The sequence below is a fragment of the Pseudonaja textilis genome, chromosome Z (assembly GCF_049901715.1).
Source record: "Pseudonaja textilis isolate UNSWEBS1 chromosome Z, rPseTex1.2, whole genome shotgun sequence".
NCBI classification, from domain to species: Eukaryota; Metazoa; Chordata; class Lepidosauria; order Squamata; family Elapidae; genus Pseudonaja; species Pseudonaja textilis.
This window is the reverse complement of record NC_142008.1, coordinates 106944957-106968947: the sequence shown is the minus strand read 5'-3', so window position 1 is coordinate 106968947 and position 23991 is coordinate 106944957. Positions and strand designations below refer to the sequence as shown.

Genomic DNA, 23991 nt, shown 5'->3' with positions numbered 1-23991 from the left:
CCTTCCTTTTTAGCAGTTTTGTTGTTCTTGTGTCCTTGTCCTTTAGGCTTCATTAAAATATCGGTGGGGCATAAAACTGATCAGGAATAAATCAGGAAATGATAAACAAATTGCATATTTCTGATGACCCAGAATGTTAAGCAACAGTTGAAGTCAACAATGACAGATCATGAGTTACTATGTTAGAATAAATCATGGTTTAATTCCTGACCATTCACAAATCACAATTAAACAAGATATTATGGTTCAGTGTGACACATGAAGTCAGATATAGGTCCAGACTCCTGTGTTGATTCTACCTAGTTTTCATTCAGGCTCTTGTGAAAAGTAGGAAAATAACAATGACTCTAACCATTTCAGATCCCAATGAAGTCAGATTGGTGAATGGCACAAGTCGTTGCTCTGGGAGAGTTGAAGTGCTGCACAACCAACAGTGGGGAACAGTCTGTGATGATGGCTGGGAGCTCACCAATGCGCAAGTTGTGTGCAGGGAATTGGGTTGTGGAATAGCTTTATCAGCCCCACGAGGAGCAAAATTTGGAAAAGGAAATGATCCCATTTGGCTGGATGATGTCAAATGTAAAGGAACAGAAGCTGCTCTCCATGACTGTCGTCTAAAAAGTTGGGGAGAACACAACTGCAACCATGGAGAGGATGCTGGTGCTGTATGTTCAGGTGTGTACTTAGGAGGGGTAATGAGTTTGGAGATTGACCCAGATAATAAGTTAGCATTGTTTTGTTTTGTTTTTTTGCTCTGCATCTACTACTCATTTAGATTTTGGCTGCCTACATACAATTGCCCTATATATGGCTCTTGGTATGTCATCCAATAGTCAAGTGTAGCTGTTGAGTTGAAGAAGATTTAAGATTTAAATATTCAATTAGTATTTGTTCCTTCTCACCTTCTGTTGCTTCTATTTCTTATATATTGAGATTAAAAAGTTGTTTCCTCAGTAAGGATGAATTTATTCATCTCAAGTAAGTAATTTGTTTCTTAAAAATGCTCTTCTATAAATGTCAGGAACCAAGATTTCTGGAAGCAAAAAAGGTCACAAACTTCTCCTTATGGAGAAAAACAAAAATTAGATGTGAAGATGAAGAAGGAGGAGGAGGAGGAGGAGGAGGAGGAGGAGGAGGAGGAGGAGGAGGAGGAGGAAGAAGAAGAAGAAACACCATGCTTCTTAGGGTTAAACAGCTCAGCAGTTAGATATTCAAGAACCTTGCCCACAATTTATTTTATGATGTTGTGGTTTTTCAACCTTTTATTTCCCATCAGAACTCCGACTGGTAAATGGCTCAGGCCACTGTTCAGGAAGAGTGGAGATCTTCCATGACCAGCAGTGGGGGACTGTGTGTGATGACCGCTGGGACATCAAGCATGCTGAGGTGATCTGCAGGGAAATGGGCTGTGGTGTTGCTTTGAGAGCCCGAAGAAAGGCATATTTTGGACAGGGAACAGGGCCAATTTGGCTAGATGATGTGAACTGCCAAGGAACAGAAAACTTCCTCAGTCAATGTACAGCAAGCACTTGGGGAACAAATAACTGCCACCATGGAGAAGATGCTGGGGTGGAGTGTGCAGGTTAGTTTTAGCTGATTTGGGATTTATATTTTATTTATTCCAATTGTTTTGGGCATATTTATTATGGCTGAATGTTGCAATATAAATTCTAATCTAAATCTATAATGAAATGACATTTAATATGGAGGAAACATAAAATACAAATCTTCTGAAATAATATTTTTGCTAATCTACAAGATTTTCCTCTAACCTCCAAGAAGGTAGTTCCAAGAAAGACAAGCAATTCTCGCACATTTTAAATAAACTCATGGCTGAGCATCAACGTGCTATCAGAGAGGGTGAAGAGAGCTTCATTCTGATGTTTAGTAAATCAGACTGGAGTTTTACGGTTACAGATTTTCAAATCACACAATTATAAGGGTATTTTTTTAAAAAAGTAGTTTGTTAAATGACCCAGAGTTCTTATAGTTCACATAATATATACCAGGGGTGTCAAACTTGCATCATCATGGCGGCATCATGTGATCTATCGGGACTTTTCCCCCCTTCGCTAAACTGGACAGGAGTGGGGCCAACACATGAAGCATCCAGCCTGTGGGTGGCGAGTTTGACACCCCTGATATATACACATGATGAATCATTTGCAAGTTATGGTGACCGACTTCACACATTGCATTAAGTTGAAAACTAATAAGCTATATTATGACCCACCATAATGAGCATATTATCTACATCAGACCATATCAGCTCCTGACATTCTAGATACTAAAGAATGGAAACACAGAATAAAATGCAAAAAACAACAACAACTCATCTAACCAGTGGTGGGATTCACAATTTTTTACTACCGGTTCTGTGGGCTTGGTGGGCGTGGCAGGGGAAGGATACTGTAAAATCTCCAGTCAGAGGTGATATTTGCCAGTTCTCTGAACTATTCAAAATTTCCGCTAACGGTTCTCCAGAACTGGTCAGAACCTGCTGAATACCACCTCTGCATCTGACTACTGATCAGGCAGGAGAGCCAGGTTTTGCTTTCTTCCAACTCCATAGTACAGAACACATGGTTCTCTTGGCTAGGTGTTTATTTGTTTGAAAGCAGAACTATTTCTGTCATAAGCAATGGAAAGAACAAAGAAGATTCACACTCCCTGTCATTTCTATCCCCCACCCTGAAAAATGCAACATGAATTTAAGTAGGAACAACTAGAAGCAAATGCAGCTTAGGGTTGTGCTCCTTGGGAATAGTCGATGGTGTAGGAAAGCTAAATGTGTAAAAATTGGTTTCCACTAGTTGTGAAGTGTAGAATAAAAAAGGTTTCAGATGGATCTTCATAGTGGTGTGTTTATTGGAAAAGAGGAAGGTAGGCAGAAAGTCCTTCTCTAGCAAATATAGTCTTTCCACAAAATATCATAAAGACAGAGGGAGAGAAATATTATTCAAAATGATGAAACTTTTTCAGAGGTTGCTTGCTTTCTTGCAACTAGAGTTCCACCAGAAAACCAAACTTTCGAGCAGTTCCTGAAATGACTGGAGAAAACATTAGACCGAGAATGATTAAATTTTTGACTAAATTAATTGGCTGGAAAGAAGAGAAACAGACAAAATCCAATATGGCAACATGGTAAAGACAGACATTAGCCTCATTAAAAAGTCCTTTTATAATTTCTACTGCAATGTTTACAAGAAACAGGAACTGGACATGCAAAAAATAGATTATTATTTATAAAGGCAACACTTCATTAAACTCTCACAAGCTCAGTGGCAATTTATAAACAAACCAGCAACTGTCTTTGAAATATCAGAAGTTATTAAAAAACAAATAAAAACAGGCAAAGACCAGGCCCAGATAGTCTCACAAATTAATACTATAAATGTTTTGAGGACTAACTCCTACAAACATAATGAATAGTATATTATAGGGAGCAATGGCGCCTCAAACTTAGAAAGAAAGTAACATTGCACTGTTAGCAAAGAAGAGTCAAGATGTCTTGAGGATGAAAAATTATAGATCAATTTCATTACTCAATAATGATTATAAACTTTTTACTGCGATACTGGCATAATGATTGAGGAAGGTTTTACAGTTTTATATTCACAAAGATCAACCTGGCTTTTTGTCAAAAAGACAACTTTTCTGCTCAGCTTTTCCTTCTATTAAGCTGAGAAAAATATTGATCTATCTATTTATCTTGCAATCTATCTATCGCCTTACAAGCTCCCAGCAAAGAAAAGAAAGGAGGAATGAGGACAATCTTCAGTAATGTTCTTCCAGTGGCCAGCAACCAAAAAATAATATCATTGTTCTTCATAATTAATAATAACAAAGTCACATTTAATTTAATGATAGATAATAATAACTAAATTACAAAGAAAGGAGAAGTAACAGTGGGTTGTTACCATAAACCCAAAGCCTAACAGTCAGAAACAATGAAAATCTGATGCTGAAAAACAAGAACAATAGAGTTGGAAGGGGCTTTGGAGGTCTTCTAGTCCAACCCCCCGCTCAAGCAGAAAACTCTATACCATTTCAGACAAATGTCCAATCTCTTTTAAAAGATTTCTAGTGTGGGGCCATCCACAACTTCTGGAGGCAAGTTGTTCCACTGATTAATTGTTCTAACTGTCAGGAAATTTCTTCTTAGTTCTAAGTTGCTTCTCTCCTTGATCAGTTTCCACCCATTGCTTCTTGTATGGCCTTCAGGTGCTTTCGAGAATAGGTTGACTCCCTCTTTTTTGTGGCAGCCCCTGAGATATTGGAACATGGCTATCATGTCATTCCTAGAACTTTTCTTCACTAGACTATCCATGCCCAGTTCCTCTAACCATTTTTTATAAGTTAAGCTCCAGTCCCATAATCATCTTTGTTGCTGTTCTCTGAACTCTTTTTTTACAACATGGCCACATCATGGCAACAATTTTTTTTATTCTCAGTTATTAGGAAACCCTTATTTCTCCCTCTTTGTAAAAACAAAAGAATGAGAGGACAAATAAGGCAAATAAGAGAGGACAAATAAGGCACCCCCTTATGGCACCCCTTTGGAACACTGCTATCATGCCATTCCTAGCCCTTCTTTTCATTAAAAACAAACAAGAATTATGCTGAACATAATTCAGTTTATTCTAAAGATGAACATGATCCAGTTTATTCTAAAGATGATTAGAAAATATAAGTAGATTATTTTCCAATTAGATTAGAAAAAAATAATCTAAAGCAATCAGGATATATTTGGAGAGATAATTACTAGGTTAAAAAAGAATAAGCACCCCCAGACACAATTGCTGTTTTTTTTTTATAATGAGAGTTTCTACCATGTATGCTTACAGGTAAGCAATATTTGAAAAATGAAATTTTGTCAGAATAAGTTGTGCTTATCTCAGTCTGTAGCAGACTTCCTTGACATGTTCCCTTGCCAAAAAATTTTTTTAGTGGATATAAGGATTGTTAGAATTTTGGGACAACGTGGTCAAAGGTTATAAAAGTTGTTTGTGGGGAATTTCTTCAATGTCAATGGTCTTCTGATAATATCTTCTACCTTTTCAGACCCAGTGGAGCTCAAACTAGTCAATGGTTCACACCGGTGTACCGGGAGAGTAGAAGTATTTCATCTCCAGCAGTATGGGACTGTTTGTGATGACAACTGGGACTTGAATGAAGCTGTTGTAGTGTGTCGATACCTTGATTGTGGATCAGCCATTTCTGCCCCTCGTTCAGCTCGGTTTGGTCGAGGAAATGATGCTATCTGGTTGGATGATGTTGAATGTACAGGAAGTGAAACTTCCCTTACTTCTTGCAAGGCCAAGCCTTGGGGAACTAATGACTGTAACCATGGGGAAGATGCTGGTGTTGTATGTTCAGGTAACTGGTTTTGAATATGCATTCTATACTAAGAGAAAGAAACACAAGGACAGGTAATCAGACTGATGTTCAATCTTCAACAATTCCTGATCTTCAGAGAAGTTATTGGTTAGAATTACTTTGTAAATTGTTCTCCACCAAAATCTTCAGAATAAAGCCAAGCAGGAGTAATAGAGCATTACACTGTTGTTCTACATATAGATTTCACAAGGGCATCTGTTTCTCTGCTGTGTGTAATAGAATATTGACTACATTGGTATTTGATCTTATCCAGTCCTGTCTCTTTTATTTTGCCAGGCAATAATGATTTCTTCCACAGGAAAAGGAGGTCATTTTATTTACTTATAAAATTTATTGGCCACCCATCTAACCTCAGGGTAACTCTAACTTCTAGAAAGAGTGGTATGTAAAAAAAATACTGATGTATCTCCATAATCTGAAGCAAAGTGTATGCTTACAAAACAAATCATCTCTCTCAATTGTTCTGATCTTGCTGGTTTTTCTGAAGAGCATTGTAGGTCCAGCTGAGTTTGAAACATGCTTTTTTTGGCTCTCATGAAAAGTTTTATTCACATCCTGATCTTTTAAAACACATTTTCTAGGAGACTAATACATTTATCTCTTCGATTGTTTTTTTCAGAGAATCTCAGACTGGTCAATGGCACAAATCGCTGCAGTGGAAGAGTAGAGATTCGAACATCCGGGAGTGATGAGTGGGGGACAGTCTGTGACCGGACTTGGGACTTAAAAGAGGTAGACGTTGTGTGCAGGCAATTGGGCTGTGGAAGTGCTGGATCAGCTCCAAAAGGAGCTCATTTTGGGCGTGGATCAGGCCGCATCTGGATGGATGATGTCAATTGTGAAGGCACAGAAAATACCCTTCAAGAATGCAGAGCAAATACCCAGGGGACAAATAACTGTGTTCATGGTCAGGATGCAAGTGTTATTTGTTCAGGTAATTCATGATAGCAAAGTTATGATTTGTGATCATTTTTGCATTAGTGATTAAGTCTTCATAACACATAGCTTTATTAAACATATTAAAAGGGGGTAAACTAATAGCAGTGGAGATTGGTATGAAATGGCAAATAGGATCTTCCAGATATACAGTAAGTGTTATAAGCATCCAAATTGTGGCATTGTTTTAGAAATATTATTTGGGGCATACTTCAGAAAAAGTTCTGGCTTTCATTGTTGTCAACCATTCAGTCATGTCTGACCCTTAGCTAGTCTATGGATTAGCATTCTCCATTCTCCTCTGTCTCACACTAGCTCCCTCAGATCCACTATGACCATCCTTTATAGTGTAATCCTTTATAGTGTCCAGCCAGCAGAAACTGGGATCTCCCCATCTCCTTTTTTGGCTGATCACTCCTAGTATGATTGACTTATCAGGTGAGTCAGCTCGCATGACGTAGGCAAAGTATCACGTGAAACATATCACTTGAAGCCTCTGTTTGGTGATTTTGCTTCTAATGATATTTTGGGCAAGGTCTTGGACTTAATTTGATATTTTTGCAGTCCATTGTCTATTGTGTTTTGAGGACAATAATGTTCACATCTTGACAGAGAGGAAAATTCTTTTCTCAATAGAGGTGGAGGCCTCAGATACAACCTGTTCCCCTTTTTCATGCTGCTCTTTCATCAGTTCTCAGGAGGATTAAAACCACTTCAAAGGTTCATCAGGGAAGTTACACTTAAGGAATCACCTAGGGTAAAGTGTTTAGGAGTTGGAACACTTACACCCCAACGACTCTATCTAGTCACCTAATGAGTCTATCTGGATAAGGGAAGTAATGAAACCTCCCTAGAGGACATATATGAGGTCCCCCTAACCAATTTGCTCAGACTGAAGAAATTACTTGGATAAGTGGTTAAACATTTCAAACCAATAAGAAAAGAACTCTAGTTGCCATGACTCAACTTCCAGACAATTGTACCTGATTCTATCTTAAGCAACACTACTAAATTTTATTATTTTCTTTAGCAATCCAGCTTATCACTTTTCAACTCAGGTCAGCATGGCATTGATCTCACAAGACTTGGCATTTTTAAAAAAAATTCTTAAGCATGCTAAGTCCTACATAAGTCCTACAGATGTATAATATGCCTATGCTATATGAATTCCAAGAAAACACAATACATTTACTACCAAATTTTCTATTTGGAAGAAGTAGTATTTTGAGATTGCAAATTGGGGTGGAACCTAGGCTGGACACTCTTAATTCATAAGAGATACAAAGTTTGCATACTATAAAGAACGAATAATCATTGTCAGCAACTGTGTTTAACATCTTCCTTTAAGACTTCCTGATGTCAGTTTAATCCTTTACTGAGCTTTCTGATGCAAAGATATTGGTAACAAACTGACCCCAGTTAGTTGCCTCAATTAATGGAAACTGTTTTGCCATATTAGCTCAGCTGTGTTTCTTGGCAAATTTGAGCTTTTCCTGCTCTATATCTTCCTTGCATTCATTTCTAACAGACAGGATCAACCTACAATTTCCTTTTTTTCTCAAAGGTCCTAATGTTCTAGTAAGTTGCTAGATACAGGCAGTGATGGAAATAGAGTGAAGGCAAGTAAGCTAGACTCCTTAGAGCCTAGATACAAGAAGTCTCCATCACTATCCCTTCCCCTACACCTTCATCAAATCTTTGCTCAGGGAAAGAATTCTACATCTGGGCCACAAAAATGTGGATAATTACTATGTGAAAGCAAAAAAATAGGATATGTCTTCACTGCCATTTCTTGTGATTACCTGGAGTGCTGGGCCTCAATAGGAACATTGTCAAATGAGTGGGAAGGAAGGGAGGGAGGGAGGGAGGAAGGAATATTGTTGCTCCCAGTTCTTTCTCTCTTGCTATTCCTGTTATTTATTTTATTTGATTTGTCAATTGCTTACAAGATAACAGGTATAAGTAAAAACATAGTTATGAATACATGGATACATATAAGAAAAATAAAAGAAACAATAGGACAGGGACAGTATGCTGTTGCCCCAGTTTTTGCTGCTGGTGAAAGACCCTGAATGCTTCCCTGGCATCTGCTAAGGCCTGATTTCTCTCGCTTTTGATTCTCCTCCACCACTAATTTCCAGCTCATGCAGAATGAGGGTAAAGAGAATTGCAAACATCTGGGTAACTATTACATGATAATGAAGAGATGCTGCTGTCTAGTGGCTTTCCAGATTTTTTCAGTGTGGGAATAGCATGCCTAAAAGATTTTGAGGCAATTGAGTAGGGAGGGGTCTTCTAAGAAGAGATGAGTCTATTCTGAATAAGAGGAGAGTCTTTCTAAACTTTGTACTTGCACTGTCATGTGCTTGGGATAAGGGGAGGTAATCAGGAAGGTTTTCTGCGGAGAGGGCAGAAAGCTCTATCTGAGTGGATTGAAAGCCTTAACACACTGTTTAATTTGTATGAAATCTGTTTATTCTGTAGACACTTTCACCCTCAATGTGGCGAAGATAAGATTGGAAGATGGTCCAAACTCTTGTGCAGGTCGGGTTGAAGTCTACCACCAACAGCAATGGGGAACTGTGTGTGATGATGGATGGGGCCTTTCAGATGTAGCTGTGGTGTGTAAGCAGTTAAAGTGTGGTATTCCTTTGGAATCCCTGTCTGGGGCCCACTTTGGAAGAGGTTCTGGCCCTATTTTTTTGGATGACGTGAACTGCACTGGGACAGAAATGTCAATCAAAGATTGCCGAGGACGTTCCGTAGGAGAGCATGATTGTGATCATGCAGAAGATGCTGGTGCAGTTTGCTCAGGTAACTTACAGATGGAGGAATGCTTGTAGCTTAAAGTTTAATATTGTTGGTGTGTGCAACTTCAGTTTGAGATAAAGAAAGCCCCCCAAATCCTTTAAATGTTCCAGTGTTGTATTTACCCTGAAATGCACAGTTGAAAATATGGAGAATGGAAAGCAATATGGAAGGCGGATGAACTAGAGCAAAACAACATACATATCTTTGTTTCCTACAGCTTTTTAGTTTGTTATTGCATATCCTTCTTCAATAAAGGCAATAGTTCCTTTGCATTAATATGCCTGTCCAGAAATTTAAATCAATTTAAATGTAACTACAGATTTTCCATTATGTACAAAAGTCTGTGCAGTTATAAATTTCCCCACAAGGATATAAATGGAGCACTCTGAGTTTCAAAGCAAATCTGATATGCCACCCCATCCCTTAGCCCTCACTTAAAGGCTTAGTAAGTACATGCAAAAAAGCAAACCTACTAAAGCAATTTATTTTACTCCTTTTGATCAGTGGGCTAGACCTAGCCTAACAGATCTCCTCCCCTTTAAACTAGTTTGCAAAAAAAAAAAAAAAGTCATAGCAAACTATGCTTTGGGTTTTGGTCTGTTTTAACAAACCATAGTTTCCAAATTTAGCAGGGAATTGTGGTTACTTTAAAGTGGAAATGAAATTTCCTGAGTTTTTTCTTTTGGTGTGAACCAAGCATAAATCAAGGATCTATCCTTTCCCATTAAATACATTAGAATGGATGCACAGCCTTGCCCAAAGTGGCATCGTGATGCCTTAGCTGCAACTTTCTAAATTTACTACTAAATTGTAATTATGTGATTAAAAGACCTAATTAAATAAATGGAGGCTAATTGTGCAAATGATTACTCTCTAGTTATCCTGTAGTTCAAGTTAATTAAATGCAACTTAATGAGATTTGTTCTATTTGGAATTTGTTCCAAGACAATTTTTTTGTGTGTCCAATCACACTTGGCCATTAAAGAATTCTATTCTATCTATTCTATTCTATCCCCACCCAATTATTTGCCCCCCCAAAAGTTTTGCACTAATGTTCTGTAGTATTATATAAAGGTCTCTTCCTGTCCCCAATTTGTTAGTTTCACTTAATAAGTTGCTTTAAACATAATGCAAATAAACAAAAAACAAAACCCCCAGTAAGCTATTTTACTAACATCTTCCAACTTGAATTTTAAATGAACTTTAAGAAAGTGTATATGCTGCCTGATGTGCTTTGTTGCTTGATTAGATGTTTTCAGTATTAATTTCCATTTTGTAATTGAATAATGAATTAGGTGAATTTATATGAAAGCGTTTCTTACAAAACTGTGCCAATCATAGTCTTTTGCACCATATATTCAAATTAGAAAGCACCCCATTTTGGTTGGCAAGGTACTGCAGGAGGCCATCCAGGCTGAAAATGGGGCATGTGGGGTGTGCGTGAGCCCCCCCCCACGTCCAGCTTTGGCCATCAGGTTTCTGTAGGAGATATCTGTCCTGTCTCCCCCCACCCCACCAACCGACCTGTGGAGAAGAACTACAATGCTGATCTGGCCCTCAAAGAAATCCAGTTTGACACCCTGGACTAGAAGATCTCCAAGGTCCCTCCCAATTCTATTATTCTCTTAAATTCTCTTAGAATGCTAGAGAGGAAAACAAATATTTCAAAAATCTTAATTGCGGCTGAAATGAGCACTGGGACACACCATATCAGTTTGGAAGATCAAGTTGTGTGAATGACTCTCTTTTGTTTTCTAGGTCCCCTGGATATACGATTAGCAAATGGCCCCAATGCCTGTACTGGACGAGTAGAGTTGAACTATAATGGCTCCTGGCTCTCTATTGGGGATTCAGGTTGGAGTCTTAATGAAGCCACAGTGATATGTCGACAATTGGGCTGTGGTTCAGCATTGTCTGTGCCCAAGGGCAACGAATATGGCATGGGTATTGGCCCAGCGTTTCTGGATAATGTGAAATGTAAAGGAACAGAATCATCCCTTGCTGAGTGCCAAGCCGCAACCACAGGTGCAAAGAAGTGCATCTGTGGCTCGTATGCAGGAGCTGTATGTGAAAGACAGCCAGGTATACATCCTGTCCAAATTTTAGGAATTATGATCAGGAAGGGAACAATACTGCAGTTCTCTTACTCTTGACTTTTCTTCTTGCCCACTTTCCAGGCTCAAGTGCAACTACTGCAGTCATTTTGATTCTGCTAGCTATTGTTTTACTCATTGGGGGTTTATTGTTTTACCTATGGAAAAAGGGAGTGAAATTATCTGCACTGAATCCTTTCAACCAGAGACGAGGTAAGAAGTTAACAACAGTTTTTCAATACTTGATCACTTGGCAGGGTATCCCAGATTTTATTTGCTTATGTACAAGGTTCACTATTTGCAGAATAGCTGACAAAGTCTTCTCCTATAGATGTTGTATTAGCTAGTGATCAGTAGAAGGCACTATATCTTTTGTCCTTATTGGACATTTTCTGGCGTAGGCATCCTCCATATTAGATGTTCTTCATTCAACCCTTTAATGAGATTTGAACCCAAATCCTTGGAGAATACTTATGCCTGAAGAGTCCCAATATGGATGAATCTGATCACAGAGTGCCTCCTGTTAGTCACTGGCTAATTTAACATCTGAAGCTACCGTATTTTTTGGACTATAAGATGCTCCGAAGTATAAGACACATCTAGCTTTTGGCGAGGAAAACAAGAAAAAAATAATCTGCCTCTGCCTCCCAGCAATTTGCCTCCTTGCAGCAAACAGCAAAAGTGTGGTCAGCTTCAGCACATCAGCTGTTTCGGCCCATTCCAGGAGGCAGGGATCAGAATGGGCCAAAAATGGGACACTTGGAGACTAAAAACAGAATGCAGAGGCTGAAAATGGGGTGCAGGGAGATGGTAATAGGCTATGGTGGGAGGCCAATCCAAATGACAATCAGCTGCTTGTGCTAATCAGGCTGTGCTGAGGCTGACCAGGCTGTTTGCTATTTGCTGCAAGGAGGCAAATTGCTGGGAGGCAGAGGCCAAAGGGTGGGGCAGTGGGTGGGCGGGACTTCAGCAACATTTGCTGTATAAGACGCACATACATTTCCACCCACTTTGCGGGGAGAGTGCGTCTTATACACTGAAAATATGGTATATAAGCCCTGTTCCATGGTCTTTAAGGGAAGATAGTCTGAAGGCATATAGCATGAGGCTCAGACCAATAACAATCACAAAATTCTCTAATATGAAAATGTAAGAGGAAAAAATGGAAGATGACGTCTGTTTCTGACATGCTCCAATATGTCTGAACTTGATTCTAAATGAAAAAAATATACAAATACACCTAGATATACAGCCCTAATTGAGCCAATTACAATAATTAAGTCTGATGGTCATTAAGCAGGTCACCATGTGACCACACCCAATTTTACAACCTTTTTTGCAGCGGCCGTAAAGCAAGTGCCACAGTTATTAATGGTCTGGTCATTTTTTTAAAAAAAGCACACGTTATTTGCTATAAGGTATTTTTTTGCTGGAAACTGGAAATAAACACCAGTTTCCTACAGAAAGATTGTAAATCATGGTCACATGACCAGGGGATGCTTCAAATAGTTCAGTATTAAAATGTATGAAGAAACAAGTAGAAGAAAAGAGGATCCAATCGAAATAGAAGCTGTGTGTAACAATTTTCTTTGTTCTTGCAGAGCCATTCATGGAAAACATCAGTGTTGGGTCAAATATGGTTAACGGCCTTCGAGAAATGTATAGTCGGGGAAGAGAACAAATCACCTCTGAAGGGGACCCTGAAGGGGATACCATCTGCCTTGTGAAAGCCTCATCTGATCCTTCAGCAAGCACCACTGACTGACAGACTGGGAAGGGACAAAAACTTAAGTGCTAGGATAAACAGAAGCAAACTATCAGAAATTGGTCATCCTGTGATCCATTCACAGGATGGCATAACCATGTCACCAGTTCTCATGTTGTTAGCATGAATGTTTAGAAACTTGACTCTTTTGCTGGTATCCCTTGGATTGACCATACACTATCCTCACTATCCCAGAAATTGAAGTAATTAGGCAAGGATTGAAGACAACATAGATGTACTTAGAAATATCCATGATGCTAGTTTTCTTACAAGATGGGGCTTTGGGAAATTGCTTTCAAACTCCTTGTTTTCATTATTGTTTGTTGTATGTAACATTTGACTTAATATCCTCACTAGAACCACCACAGACCACACTTGCTGCATATTAAAAAGGTAGATCCAGAAGTTATACTTCCAATCCCTAATAAAATAATAAAAAGCCAACGTACAAACAGGATGAAGTACCTCTCAGTGTAAAAAATATTAGACAGTACAGATTTTGTACAAGGTGTAGACAAATCCTATATCACACATTTAGATCAACTTTCCTACAAATCCAGATCGAAATACAAGCAGGGTTGAACTAACTGACCTTTAAGGTTTAGACAATCCCTGAAGCATATTAGGATAAACAAATCAACCTGAATAGGGTCCATCTTGGTGTCAGGGATGTGCAAAACTTATTTACTTTCCACCAAAATTTTCTTTGTATTTTTTTAATGCTAGACAAGGCACATTTGATGTTTACAACTTTCTTAAAATCCTCCTTGTTAGCTTTCACTTGGGTATATTTTTTCTAAATTATAAATAGCATTTTTTTATATCCAACTCCTCAAATTTTTCAGTTATCTTAGTGGTAGAATTTAGCTAACCTTATTTGATCTCACAAAACTAAGGGTAATATCAATTGGATGAAAAACTACCAGGAAATTTCAGCGATGTAGGCTAATTCTTAAAGAGAGCAATAAGAAACCATTTCAGTATTACTATTAAAAAAAACCAGCATGGACATATCCATGTTGTCAAGCCAATTTCATCTTCAAGAAAATTGTATTTTTGTTGCCTCAAAATGGGCATTTCTGAATTTATTTTTTCCAAATATTCTCCTTTTTGTGCATTTTTGGAAGGATGAGACAGAGAAAGGCAAATGCTTTCAAGCTGCACCAGGGGCCATTTTTACAAATAATAACATTTATATCCCTTAAAATCTGTACATAATTTCTTTTCCATCCCATGTATGTCTATCTAAAACTTCACTCCCATTTATAATTTTCCCTACTTTAACCTTTGGTCTAATGGGGGAAATGGTTTAGCTGCTTATGGTAATCTAGATGAATTTTACATTTAAAGCTAAACTACATAGATATTTGTTATGTAACTTCATTCTGAGCATTTCTACTAGGAGCAATCTGTATAACCAAAATTTCTTGTTGTATAAAAAATACACTATTGGGGGAAATTAATAAACATTAATAAACCAAAGAAAAAGGAAGAGTGTCCATCAATAAGCTGTCGATATCCTAGTTAAGAAGGTGTGTGAAGAGAAAATTTTCAATCCACAAGCATGGGACACAGGTTTGAAGGGAAGAGGGGACCATGTTCCTTCTATCTATTTAAAGAACACAACCATGAAACCAGGAATTTTAATTTGAAATTCACTAACTTGAAATTAATTCTTTTTTAAAATATTAAAAAAACTATAATTAAGATGTAATGTAACTGATGAAATCCCTTCAACAATCCAAAAGTTTGTCTCAAAAAATAAAGGTGTACAACTGGTGGACCCTAAAATTTGACTGTGGGCCTGTCCAAAAATGCAACTGAATTACTCTTTAATGTACTAAAAAGTAATGCACCCTTCCAGTCAAGCTAAATGTAGTTCTCTAACTCCATCTTTTTCACTTAATCTGTTCCCACTTCTTTCACCTTAGTCTTTCCATTGAATGTTATATATTCTAGCTGCTTTTACATAATTAGATATTTAAAGTTAATTGTTGAGGAGATGGGCTTTTTTTCTTTTTCTGAAGATTGCCTTTCAGGAAATCTACTGAGACTTAGCAAAAACGGATTCAAGAGAAAAGATTTTAGAACTGAAATACAAGGTATCTGTGATATTATACTATTATAGTTCTTCCTTGAGTTAGTAAGAGGAGTGGGGTTGGATAATGAAACAGGATAATGTCTTTTTCTTCAGCAGAATTGTCTTAGGATTTTGGCATAATTATTAGCCTTTCTTTGCTCTTTCTACGGGAGCAAGAGCAGGAAATGTCTGAAACACAGGCATTTAGATGTTGAAATTCTTCAAACAATACTGATTGACTATCACTGATTGACCATCTTTCCCTGCCAGAAGATCATTATATACTAAGTAAAGCTCCATAACCCATTTGATCCAGAATCCAAAGTCTAGGCGAGCAATGTGGATTGTCATAAACTGGGGCATTCCCTTTTCCTCTCTCTGATGCCATTTCTCTCTCTTCCTTTCAGTTGCCTTCCTCTTTCTGGCTTTTCACTCCCTGAATCTCTTGCTTACTTTTTCTTCCTGATTGATAATTTCGGGGGAGTGGGGGGAGTCTTGTTGTTTTGTTTTGGGCCACTTTGTGACCTGAAAGGCTTTTAAAATTCATCTAAACTGAGGGGTGCATAGCAGAGTACAAAAGTCAAGATGGCAACTTTGATAGCACAAAGCCCCACTCTTGTTCTTCTTGCATTGCTATGGCTTCTATGTTCATTCAAGGGCTATGTTCATTTAAGATACCACAGAAATGTAGATTCCAAACATCAAATAACTTTAAAACATTTGGGTTTCATTTGCTTCAAAAATATCCAAAAAGGGCGAGGGTGATGCTGATTACTATGTTCATTTCAGAGAGTGCATTTAAAAACATTTCAGAGAATGCATTTCAAAACACCCCCACAAAATAAGGTTACCGATTACCTAGGATCAATACAGAAAAGTTCAACAACATGGTTCACTGAAAATCCTTTAGGGCTGTTAATTATTATCTTTATAGCTAGCGAACACGCTTGCTAAAAATAGATTAGAGGCATCCATGAAATTTCCTGTACGTTTGTGACTTGGTAGCATCTGTATCATGTTGTTTTGTTTCCTTTGGTGACCATAATCAAAACTACAGATAAAAGCTTTCATCCCATCCTAATGCTGACTTGTTCTAAAATGGCTTACGAAAATTCTGTCTGGGTTGAGTAGCTTGCATTTAAGGCCAGTTGTAGTTTGAATTTATTCTTATACCTGTAAGAGATTGACAAATCAAATAAATACTAAAAATACTAAAGGCGGCCTTGACCTCCCATTTCCACACTCTTCACTAGAGTATTCCCCTGATGCTCTGTCTTCCAAAATTTGCATGTCAGACATTAGTTACCCCTTCATTGAGGCTTACTGATATGTAAGGGCATGGAATTAATTCCCAACAAAGATATTACTTCTCCTTTGTTGCCACTGGAGTTCTCAGGATTGTGACAAATGGGCATAAATATTACTGTCTGCTGTTCTCTCTTGCCTTCTTTCAGCCTTAGCAGGAAACTCTCTGCTCAGGTCTTTGGGCCAGCTTCCTGAAAATGGTTTGGATTTCCTTAGGGTATGTGGCTAAGAATTTCTGTAAGATATGTTTATATCTTTAGTTCTTAGTCTCTTGGTAGGAAAAGTGTCTGGTATATTTCCATATTACCAGTCTTCCTTGCAGGGCAGTGGTCTTCCACTGTCAAAAGTCAAAGATAATAAAAAAAGTTTCTTCCAACATATAAATAACAAGAAAAAAAAATCAAGGAAATAGTCGGTCCATTAAAGAGAGAAGACAGCAAGGAAGTAACAGGCAACAGAGAGAAAACAGAACTGCTTAACTCATTCTTTGCATCGGTCTTCACACAAAAAGAAACTATAGCTCAACCCATCAAAAAAATAACTGTAAAAGACAGACCAGAAATAAAAGTTATAATAAGCAAAAATATAGTAAAAATATTCGCGTTCAGGATGAGGAAGCAAGCCGAGGGGGAATCCATCAACCAGTACATGGCAGCCCTGAGGACAGCCGCTCTTCAATGCGAGTTCAAGAACTACTTAGACGACATGCTTCTTGACCAACTCATCTGCGGGGTAAGAGATCAGAGACTCCAACGACGTCTACTGGCCAGGAAAGATCTAAATCTTTCCCAAGTGGTGGAGGAAGCCCTAGCTGCTGAACTGTCCGTCCAGTCAGCAGCTGAGATTCAAGGCACCGCGCCAAAGCCTGGCACTTCCACCATCCACTCAGAGGAGGTGATGAGCGAAGCTGACCCCTCTGAAATTGCAGATGTCCATCGCCTAAAGCAGCTGAAACAGCCACAGGTAGGAGCGAGACAGAGAAACAGCAGTGGCCCACAACAGATCCCTTTGTGCCTAACCTGCGGGGTTCCCATTCCGGGCATCTTGCAGATTTAGAAACGCCAGCTGCCTTAACTGCCACAAGAAAGGTCACCTTGCAAGAGTCTGCCAGGCAGCACGCGCTCCTCCCCAGAAGTTTCCCTCATCTCCTAGCCTCCAAAGGCAAGTAGAAGACTGTTACACGTGTTACCACGCCAACCACACATCCCAAACTCCTAATAAGATTAAACTCTCTCTCTCCCTAGAAGGTAAACCTTGTACCATGGAGGTGGACACCGGTTCAGCTCTCTCAATCATCTCCTGGGAGGCGCTGAAAAGATTCAACCCAGACTGACCAGGAAGCAGCTGCAAAGTGCCACCTCACTCTGAGAGACTATCAAGGCAAGAACATCCCTGTCCTCGGGAAAGGCAAGTTCCTTGTTAAATTCCAAACCTTCAAAGGCCATTTGCCTTTAGTGGTGGTTAATGGTACCCTCCCTAGTCTTCTGGGGTTAGATTGGTTCCCCTCTCTTGGCCTTAATATAACAGGGATTCATGCTGTCTCAACTTCTGATGCAGACACATTGTTCTCTGACTATTCAGATGTTTTCAGTAGCGAGCTGGGTTGCTACAATGGCACACCCATCTCTTTCTCCGTAGACCCCCAGGCAGTTCCTGTCCGCCTGAAATTCCGTGAGTACCTTTCGCCATCACGCCCCAAATTAGGCGCGGAACTAGACAAACTTCTCAAACAAGGGTAATTGAACCCACAGATTTAGCCAAGTGGGAGACCCCATTGTCACCCCACTCAAAAAGGACGGTGGTTTGAGAATTTGTGCTGACTACAAGGCGACACTTAACCGTTATCTCCAGGTTAGCGCATACCCGTTCAGTCATCCAGCACCTATTGCACACTTTCAACCCGGCACCATTTTTGCCAAGCTAGACATGTCACAGGCATATCAACAGTTCCCTGTCGACAGCCACACAGCAGACTTACAAACCATAGTAGCATAGAGGGGGCATTCAGGTGCAAACGCCTCCAATTTGGCGTTAGCGTGGCCCAGGTATTTTTCAGTCACTAATGGAGAGAATTCTCCAAGGTCTTCCAGGAGTAGTCCCCTACTTTGACGATATTTTGGTCTCAGCTATGGACAGGCCCCAGCTCCTCCAGAGGTTAGGGCAGTATTGGAGAAGTTTAGACAGCATGGTCTCAAACTCAAACGGAGAAGTGCACCATCACCACTAGACAGGTGGACTTTTTAGGATATAGACTAGACGCCTCAGGCATCCACCCAGTGGAGTCAAAAGTAAAAGCCATCCACGAGGCACCCACACCTACCAATAAAACGGAACTACAAGCCTTCCTGGGTTTATTAAATTTCTACGCTTCATTCTTACCACACAAAGCTTCAGTCGCTGAACCTTTACACAGGTTATTAGATAAAGACACTCCGTGGCACTGGGGCCCCAAAGAATCCCATGCATTTAAAGCGATCAAATCTCTGCTCACCTCTGACGCCGTTTTAATTCAGTTCAACCAACGCCTTCCCTTGGTCTTGGCCGCTGACGCATCCCCTTTCGGGATAGGAGCTGTCCTAAGTCACAGACTCCCCAATGGCACCGAGGCGCCAATTGCTTTTTCTCCAGGACCCTTTCCATGACTGAAAGAAACTACAGCCAGATTGATAAGGAGGCTCTGGCTGCAGTAGCGGCAGTCAAAAAATTCCACGAATTCCTTTTTGGCCACCATTTCGAACTCATTACCGACCACAAGCTACTTTTGGGACTTTTATCGGGGGACAGGCAAACTCCACAAGTTCTGTCCCCCAGGATGACTAGATGGACATTGTTCCTGGCGGCCTATTCGTTCAAGCTGGTCTATCGCCCCGGTAAGACTTTAAGCCACGCAGATGCTCTCAGCCGCTGCCCCTTGCCGACCCCAGTTGAAGACCCAGCTCCGGTGCACGCGATCTTCGAAGTCAACGAACTTAAGCTACCTGTGACTGCAGATGACATCGCGGCACACTCCAAGAAAGATAAAATAATCGCCCAGGTTCTGGACTGGGTGGGGAGGGGGTGGCCGGAAACAAAGTGTTCAGTTGACTTTGTCCCATTTAAAACACGTCAACAGGAATTATCAAAACTCCAGGGATGCCTGCTGTGGGGTACCAGAGTCATCATCCCAACCACTCTTCGTGTGCCCATACTGAAGGTACTGCACGAGGGCCATCCAGGTATCGTGCAAATGAAGGCATTGGCTCGCAGTTACGTATGGTGGCCCGGGATGGACGATCAGATCGCAGAGTGGGTAAGCTCCTGTAAACCCTGTCAGGAATCTAGGGCAGCCCCACCAGCAGCCTCACCCACAAAGTGGGAAAGCGCCAATGCCCCATGGTCACGGTTACACATCGACCTGGCTGGGCCTGTGCATGGCAAGACTTTCTTGGTGGTCGTGGATTCGTATTCTAAATGGATAGACGTTGCCTTGCTCCCCACGACCACCACACAGGCAGTTGTCAAAGCCCTGACCCGACTCTTTGTGACTCATGGGCTCCCAGACACGATAGTCTCTGACAACGGGCCGCAGTTCACGTCCTGCGAATTTAGCATGTATGTCACGAATCTGGGCATCAGACACGTCCTCACGGCCCCCTTTCACCCTGCTAGTAATGGGATGGCGGAGAGAGCTGTCAGGTCGGCTAAGGAGGCACTAGCCAGATTCGGTCAGGAAAACTGGCATTCCAAGTTATCCCGTTTTCTCCTCAGCCAGCATACAACCCCATGCACTAGCACTAACAAATCCCGGCTGAACTCTTAATGGGGAGACGTTTAAGGACTACTCTTGACAGGCTGCATCCTCATTACTGCCCTGATACCCCTTTGGGTTCTGACAGCCAGGTGCGAGACTTTGCCTTGCAGGACCCAGTCTTTGCAAGGAACTATGCAGGGGATCCATTGTGGGTGCCAGGACAGATCGTGGCTATCACCGGTCCAAGGTCCTACCGGGTACAATTAGAAGACGGTCGCGTGTGGCGGAGGCACCTGGACCAACTACGTGGGCGGCGGAATGACCGGACCAGCGGTGAGCCGAATCCACCAGCCAGCCCTCGAGTCCTCGCCCAGGTTCCAGAAGGAGTTTCCTGAGGACCAGACATTCCCATTCGAACAGAGTGAGCCGAGAACGGACCTAGACTGCCGACCCGAATCTCCATCACATCCACCCAGCAGGAGCACCGACCATCCAGACCGAGACGTTCTGCCGAGCCAGCCCGAACGAGGGGAGACATCTCATTCCCAGGATCCAGTGCCAAACCAAGAGGACACCACGGCGGCCTCGGAGCCGTGCTCCATGGACTCGATGCCCACCAGCAGTTCCCTGAGCTTCGACGTTCGGGTCGCCAGCGCAGTCCACCATCATACCTCAAAGACTATGCATGCACCCAGCTAGGGGGGAGGGGTGTTATGTCTTTGGGACTGGTTGGAGTTCCCAACCAGGTCCGCTGTTTAGGCGGGAGCATCAGCAGCTCCCATTGGTTGGCTCCGTTTGACAGTTGGCTATAAAAGCCGGCTGTCGAGCAGAGCCAGCCGTTGTTGTTCGCTAGCAGTCTGCCTTGTTAGCTGGCAGACGCGACAACCCTTTATTCCCTTGAATAAAGTCTGTTACTTGTATGCTCTGGTCTAAGCCTCGTCCGTTCCTTCGCTCCACAACAGAGGGGAGTAAGCAGTGGAGTGCCACAAGGTTCCATCTTAGGCCCAGTACTCTTCAATATCTTCATTAACGATTTAGATGAGGGAATCGAAGGGGAACTTACCAAATTTGCAGATGATGCTAAGCTGATAGGAATAGCTTACACCCAAGAAGATAGGCTTAAGATCCAGATGGATCTTGACAGAGTAGAACACTGGGCCATATCTAACAAAATGAAATTCAATGTAGAGAAAAGTAAAGTCCTACACTTAGGCAAGAAAAACCAAAAGTACACATATAGACTGGGTGAAACCAGGCTCAATAGCAGTAACTGTGAGAGGGATCTTGGAGTCTTAGTAGACAACCAGCTAAATATGAGCCAGTAGTATGCAGCAGCAGCCAAAAAAGCTAATGCAATCCTAAATTGTATTAACAGAGGGATACAATCAAGATCAAGTGAGGTACTACTACCACTCTATAAAGCCTTAGTAAGACCACACCTAGAGTACTGCATCCAGTTCTGTTCACCACATTACAAAAAAGATGTTGAGACTTTAGAAAAAGTACTGAGGAGCAACCAGGATGATTAGGGGACTGGAGACTAAAACATATGAAGAATGGTTACAGGAACTGGGCTTAGCTAGTCTAGTAAAGAGAAGGACCAGGGGAGACATGATAGAGGTCTTCCAATATTTGAGGGGCTGCCACAGAGAGTAAGGCATCAAGCTATTTTCTAAAGCTCCTGTAGACCAGACGAGGAATAATGGATGGAAACTGAACAAGGAGAGATTTAACCTGGAAATAAGGAGAAACTTTCTGACAGTAAAAACTATCAACCAATGGAACAGCTTGCCCCTGGAAGTTGTGGGTGGACCATCACTTGAGACTTTCAAGAAGAAATTGGACTGCCATCTGTCAGAAATGGTGTAGGGTCACCCGCTTGGGCAGGGGGTTGGACTAGATGACCTACAAGGTCCCTTCCAACTCTGATTATCTGTTATCTGTTTATCTGCTATCTGTTATCTTCCCTTAGACATAATTTCTATCTCTTGATGACAAGCATCCACAGGGCTCTTTAGATTCTCTGTCATTGTTCTGTCACTTTGGTCCTTTGTTTGATCAACAGTAGGCATCACTGCTGATGAAGTGATGGTCTCCTCAGAGCATTCCATCTACAGACTGTGGATTTTTCCATAACAATAAAAGAGATTGCATTGTCTTGAGAAACCCCTGAACCTTTCCCCCCAAGCAATGTAAGATACACCACAGCATATAAGAATTCAAAATCTACAAGGTGGTGGGTGTAGCATCACAATCCAAATCTTGTCCCTTTTGAACATGTATGTGTTGATGTATTACAAAAGAGGCAGGATTTACATCTGATGCTCTATCCTATATCTAGCCAATTTTCACAAACATATTAATACATGTGGAGAAAGACACTTTCTTCTGTGTGACAGTAACTCTACATGTGGAAAAAAATAAGCCAGAAAGCAAGTGGCAATTCTGAAGTTTACATTAGTTTAAGAATTTATAGACAGTCCTGTTAGCTTCAATGATGGACATTATTTGGCCCTATTTGGAAACCAACTTGGCACAATTTAGAAAAGTGTCTTGCAGCTTCCTGACTAGTTCAATCTGGGAGTTCCTTCAGCGGATCATCACCCAGCAGATCAGGACTGTGAGATCAAGAAGTCATCCCAGGTATATTTAAGTACTATTTTCAATTGAATATACATGAGTAGAATCCTATAGAGGATTTTGTACAAAGGATTTTGTACAGCTTTAAGCTCAGGGCAGTGGAAAAAGGGGGCTGGCACCATTGAACCTTGCAATTAAATCATAGCATTTAATTTTAAGGGATTAAACTTCAGCTAAACATTAGCTATCACTAACTTAGTCTAAATATAATCTGAATACCTTATATATGTTTATGATCCCTTCTTCCTTCATCCAAGGAATAGAAGTCTAACCCATTATCATTATAAGTGATGCTGAGGGCTGATTGGCTTGAGACTGAATAGTAGTAGTATTAGATCTCACCAGCTCTTGTCTGTTACTCACATTGTGAATCAAGATCAAGTGAGGTACTAATACCACTCTACTAAAGCCTTAATAAGAACATTCTTAGAGTACTGCATCCAGTTTTGGTCACCACAGTATAAAAAGATGTTGAGACTCTAGAATAATAGATACAATAGATACAAACTCAAGGTAAACTGCACCAAACTTGATTGCATGAAATACGACTTCAGCAACAGAGTGGTCGATATCTGGAATACTCTACCTGTCTCTGTGGTTTCTTCCCCAAACCCCCAAAACTTTAACCTTAGACTGTCTACTATTGATCTCACCCCTTTCCTAAGAGGTCTGTAGGGGGTGTGCATAAGCGCACCCACCTGCCTACCGTCCCTGTCCTATTGTTTCTTTTCATTTTTCTTATATGTATTCATTTCATGTATTCATAACTATGTTTATACTTATACCTGTTATCTTATAATCGCTTGACAAAATAAATAAATAAAATAAAATAGAAAAAGTACAGAGAAGAGCACCCAGGATGATTAGAGGACTGGAGACTAAAACATATGAAGAATGGTTACAGGAATTGGGCATGGCTAGTCTACTAAAGGGAAGGACCAGGGGAGACATGATAGCAGTCTTCCAATATTTGAGGGGCTGCCACAGGAAGGAAGAGGTCAAGTTATTTTCTAAAGCATCTGTAGGCCAGACAAGGAATAATGGATGGAAACTGAACAAGGAGAGATTTAACCTGGAAATAAGGAGAAACTTTCTGACAAACAATCAACCAATGGAACAGCATGCCCTCGGAAGTTCTGGAAGTGTCATCACTTGAGATTTTCAAGTAGAGAATGGACTGCCATTTGTCAGAAAGGGTGTAGGGTCTCCTGCTTGGACAGGGGGTTTGGAC

At 40.7% G+C, this 23991-nt stretch overlaps 1 protein-coding gene across 1 annotated transcript in view; it reads left to right on the top strand.

The window, feature by feature from the left end:
• Nucleotides 1-14493, top strand: part of LOC113448573 (scavenger receptor cysteine-rich domain-containing protein DMBT1-like) — a 30934-nt gene extending 16441 nt beyond the window's left edge. The window contains exons 6-13 of the mRNA XM_026719273.2: nucleotides 361-675; nucleotides 1277-1582; nucleotides 5065-5379; nucleotides 6020-6334; nucleotides 8821-9150; nucleotides 10906-11229; nucleotides 11325-11453; nucleotides 12842-14493. Coding sequence (XP_026575058.1) covers nucleotides 361-675; nucleotides 1277-1582; nucleotides 5065-5379; nucleotides 6020-6334; nucleotides 8821-9150; nucleotides 10906-11229; nucleotides 11325-11453; nucleotides 12842-13005 — 2198 coding nt within the window. The 3' untranslated portion in view covers nucleotides 13006-14493. The remainder of the gene's footprint in view (nucleotides 1-360; nucleotides 676-1276; nucleotides 1583-5064; nucleotides 5380-6019; nucleotides 6335-8820; nucleotides 9151-10905; nucleotides 11230-11324; nucleotides 11454-12841) is intronic.
• Nucleotides 14494-23991: the final 9498 nt, after the last annotated feature.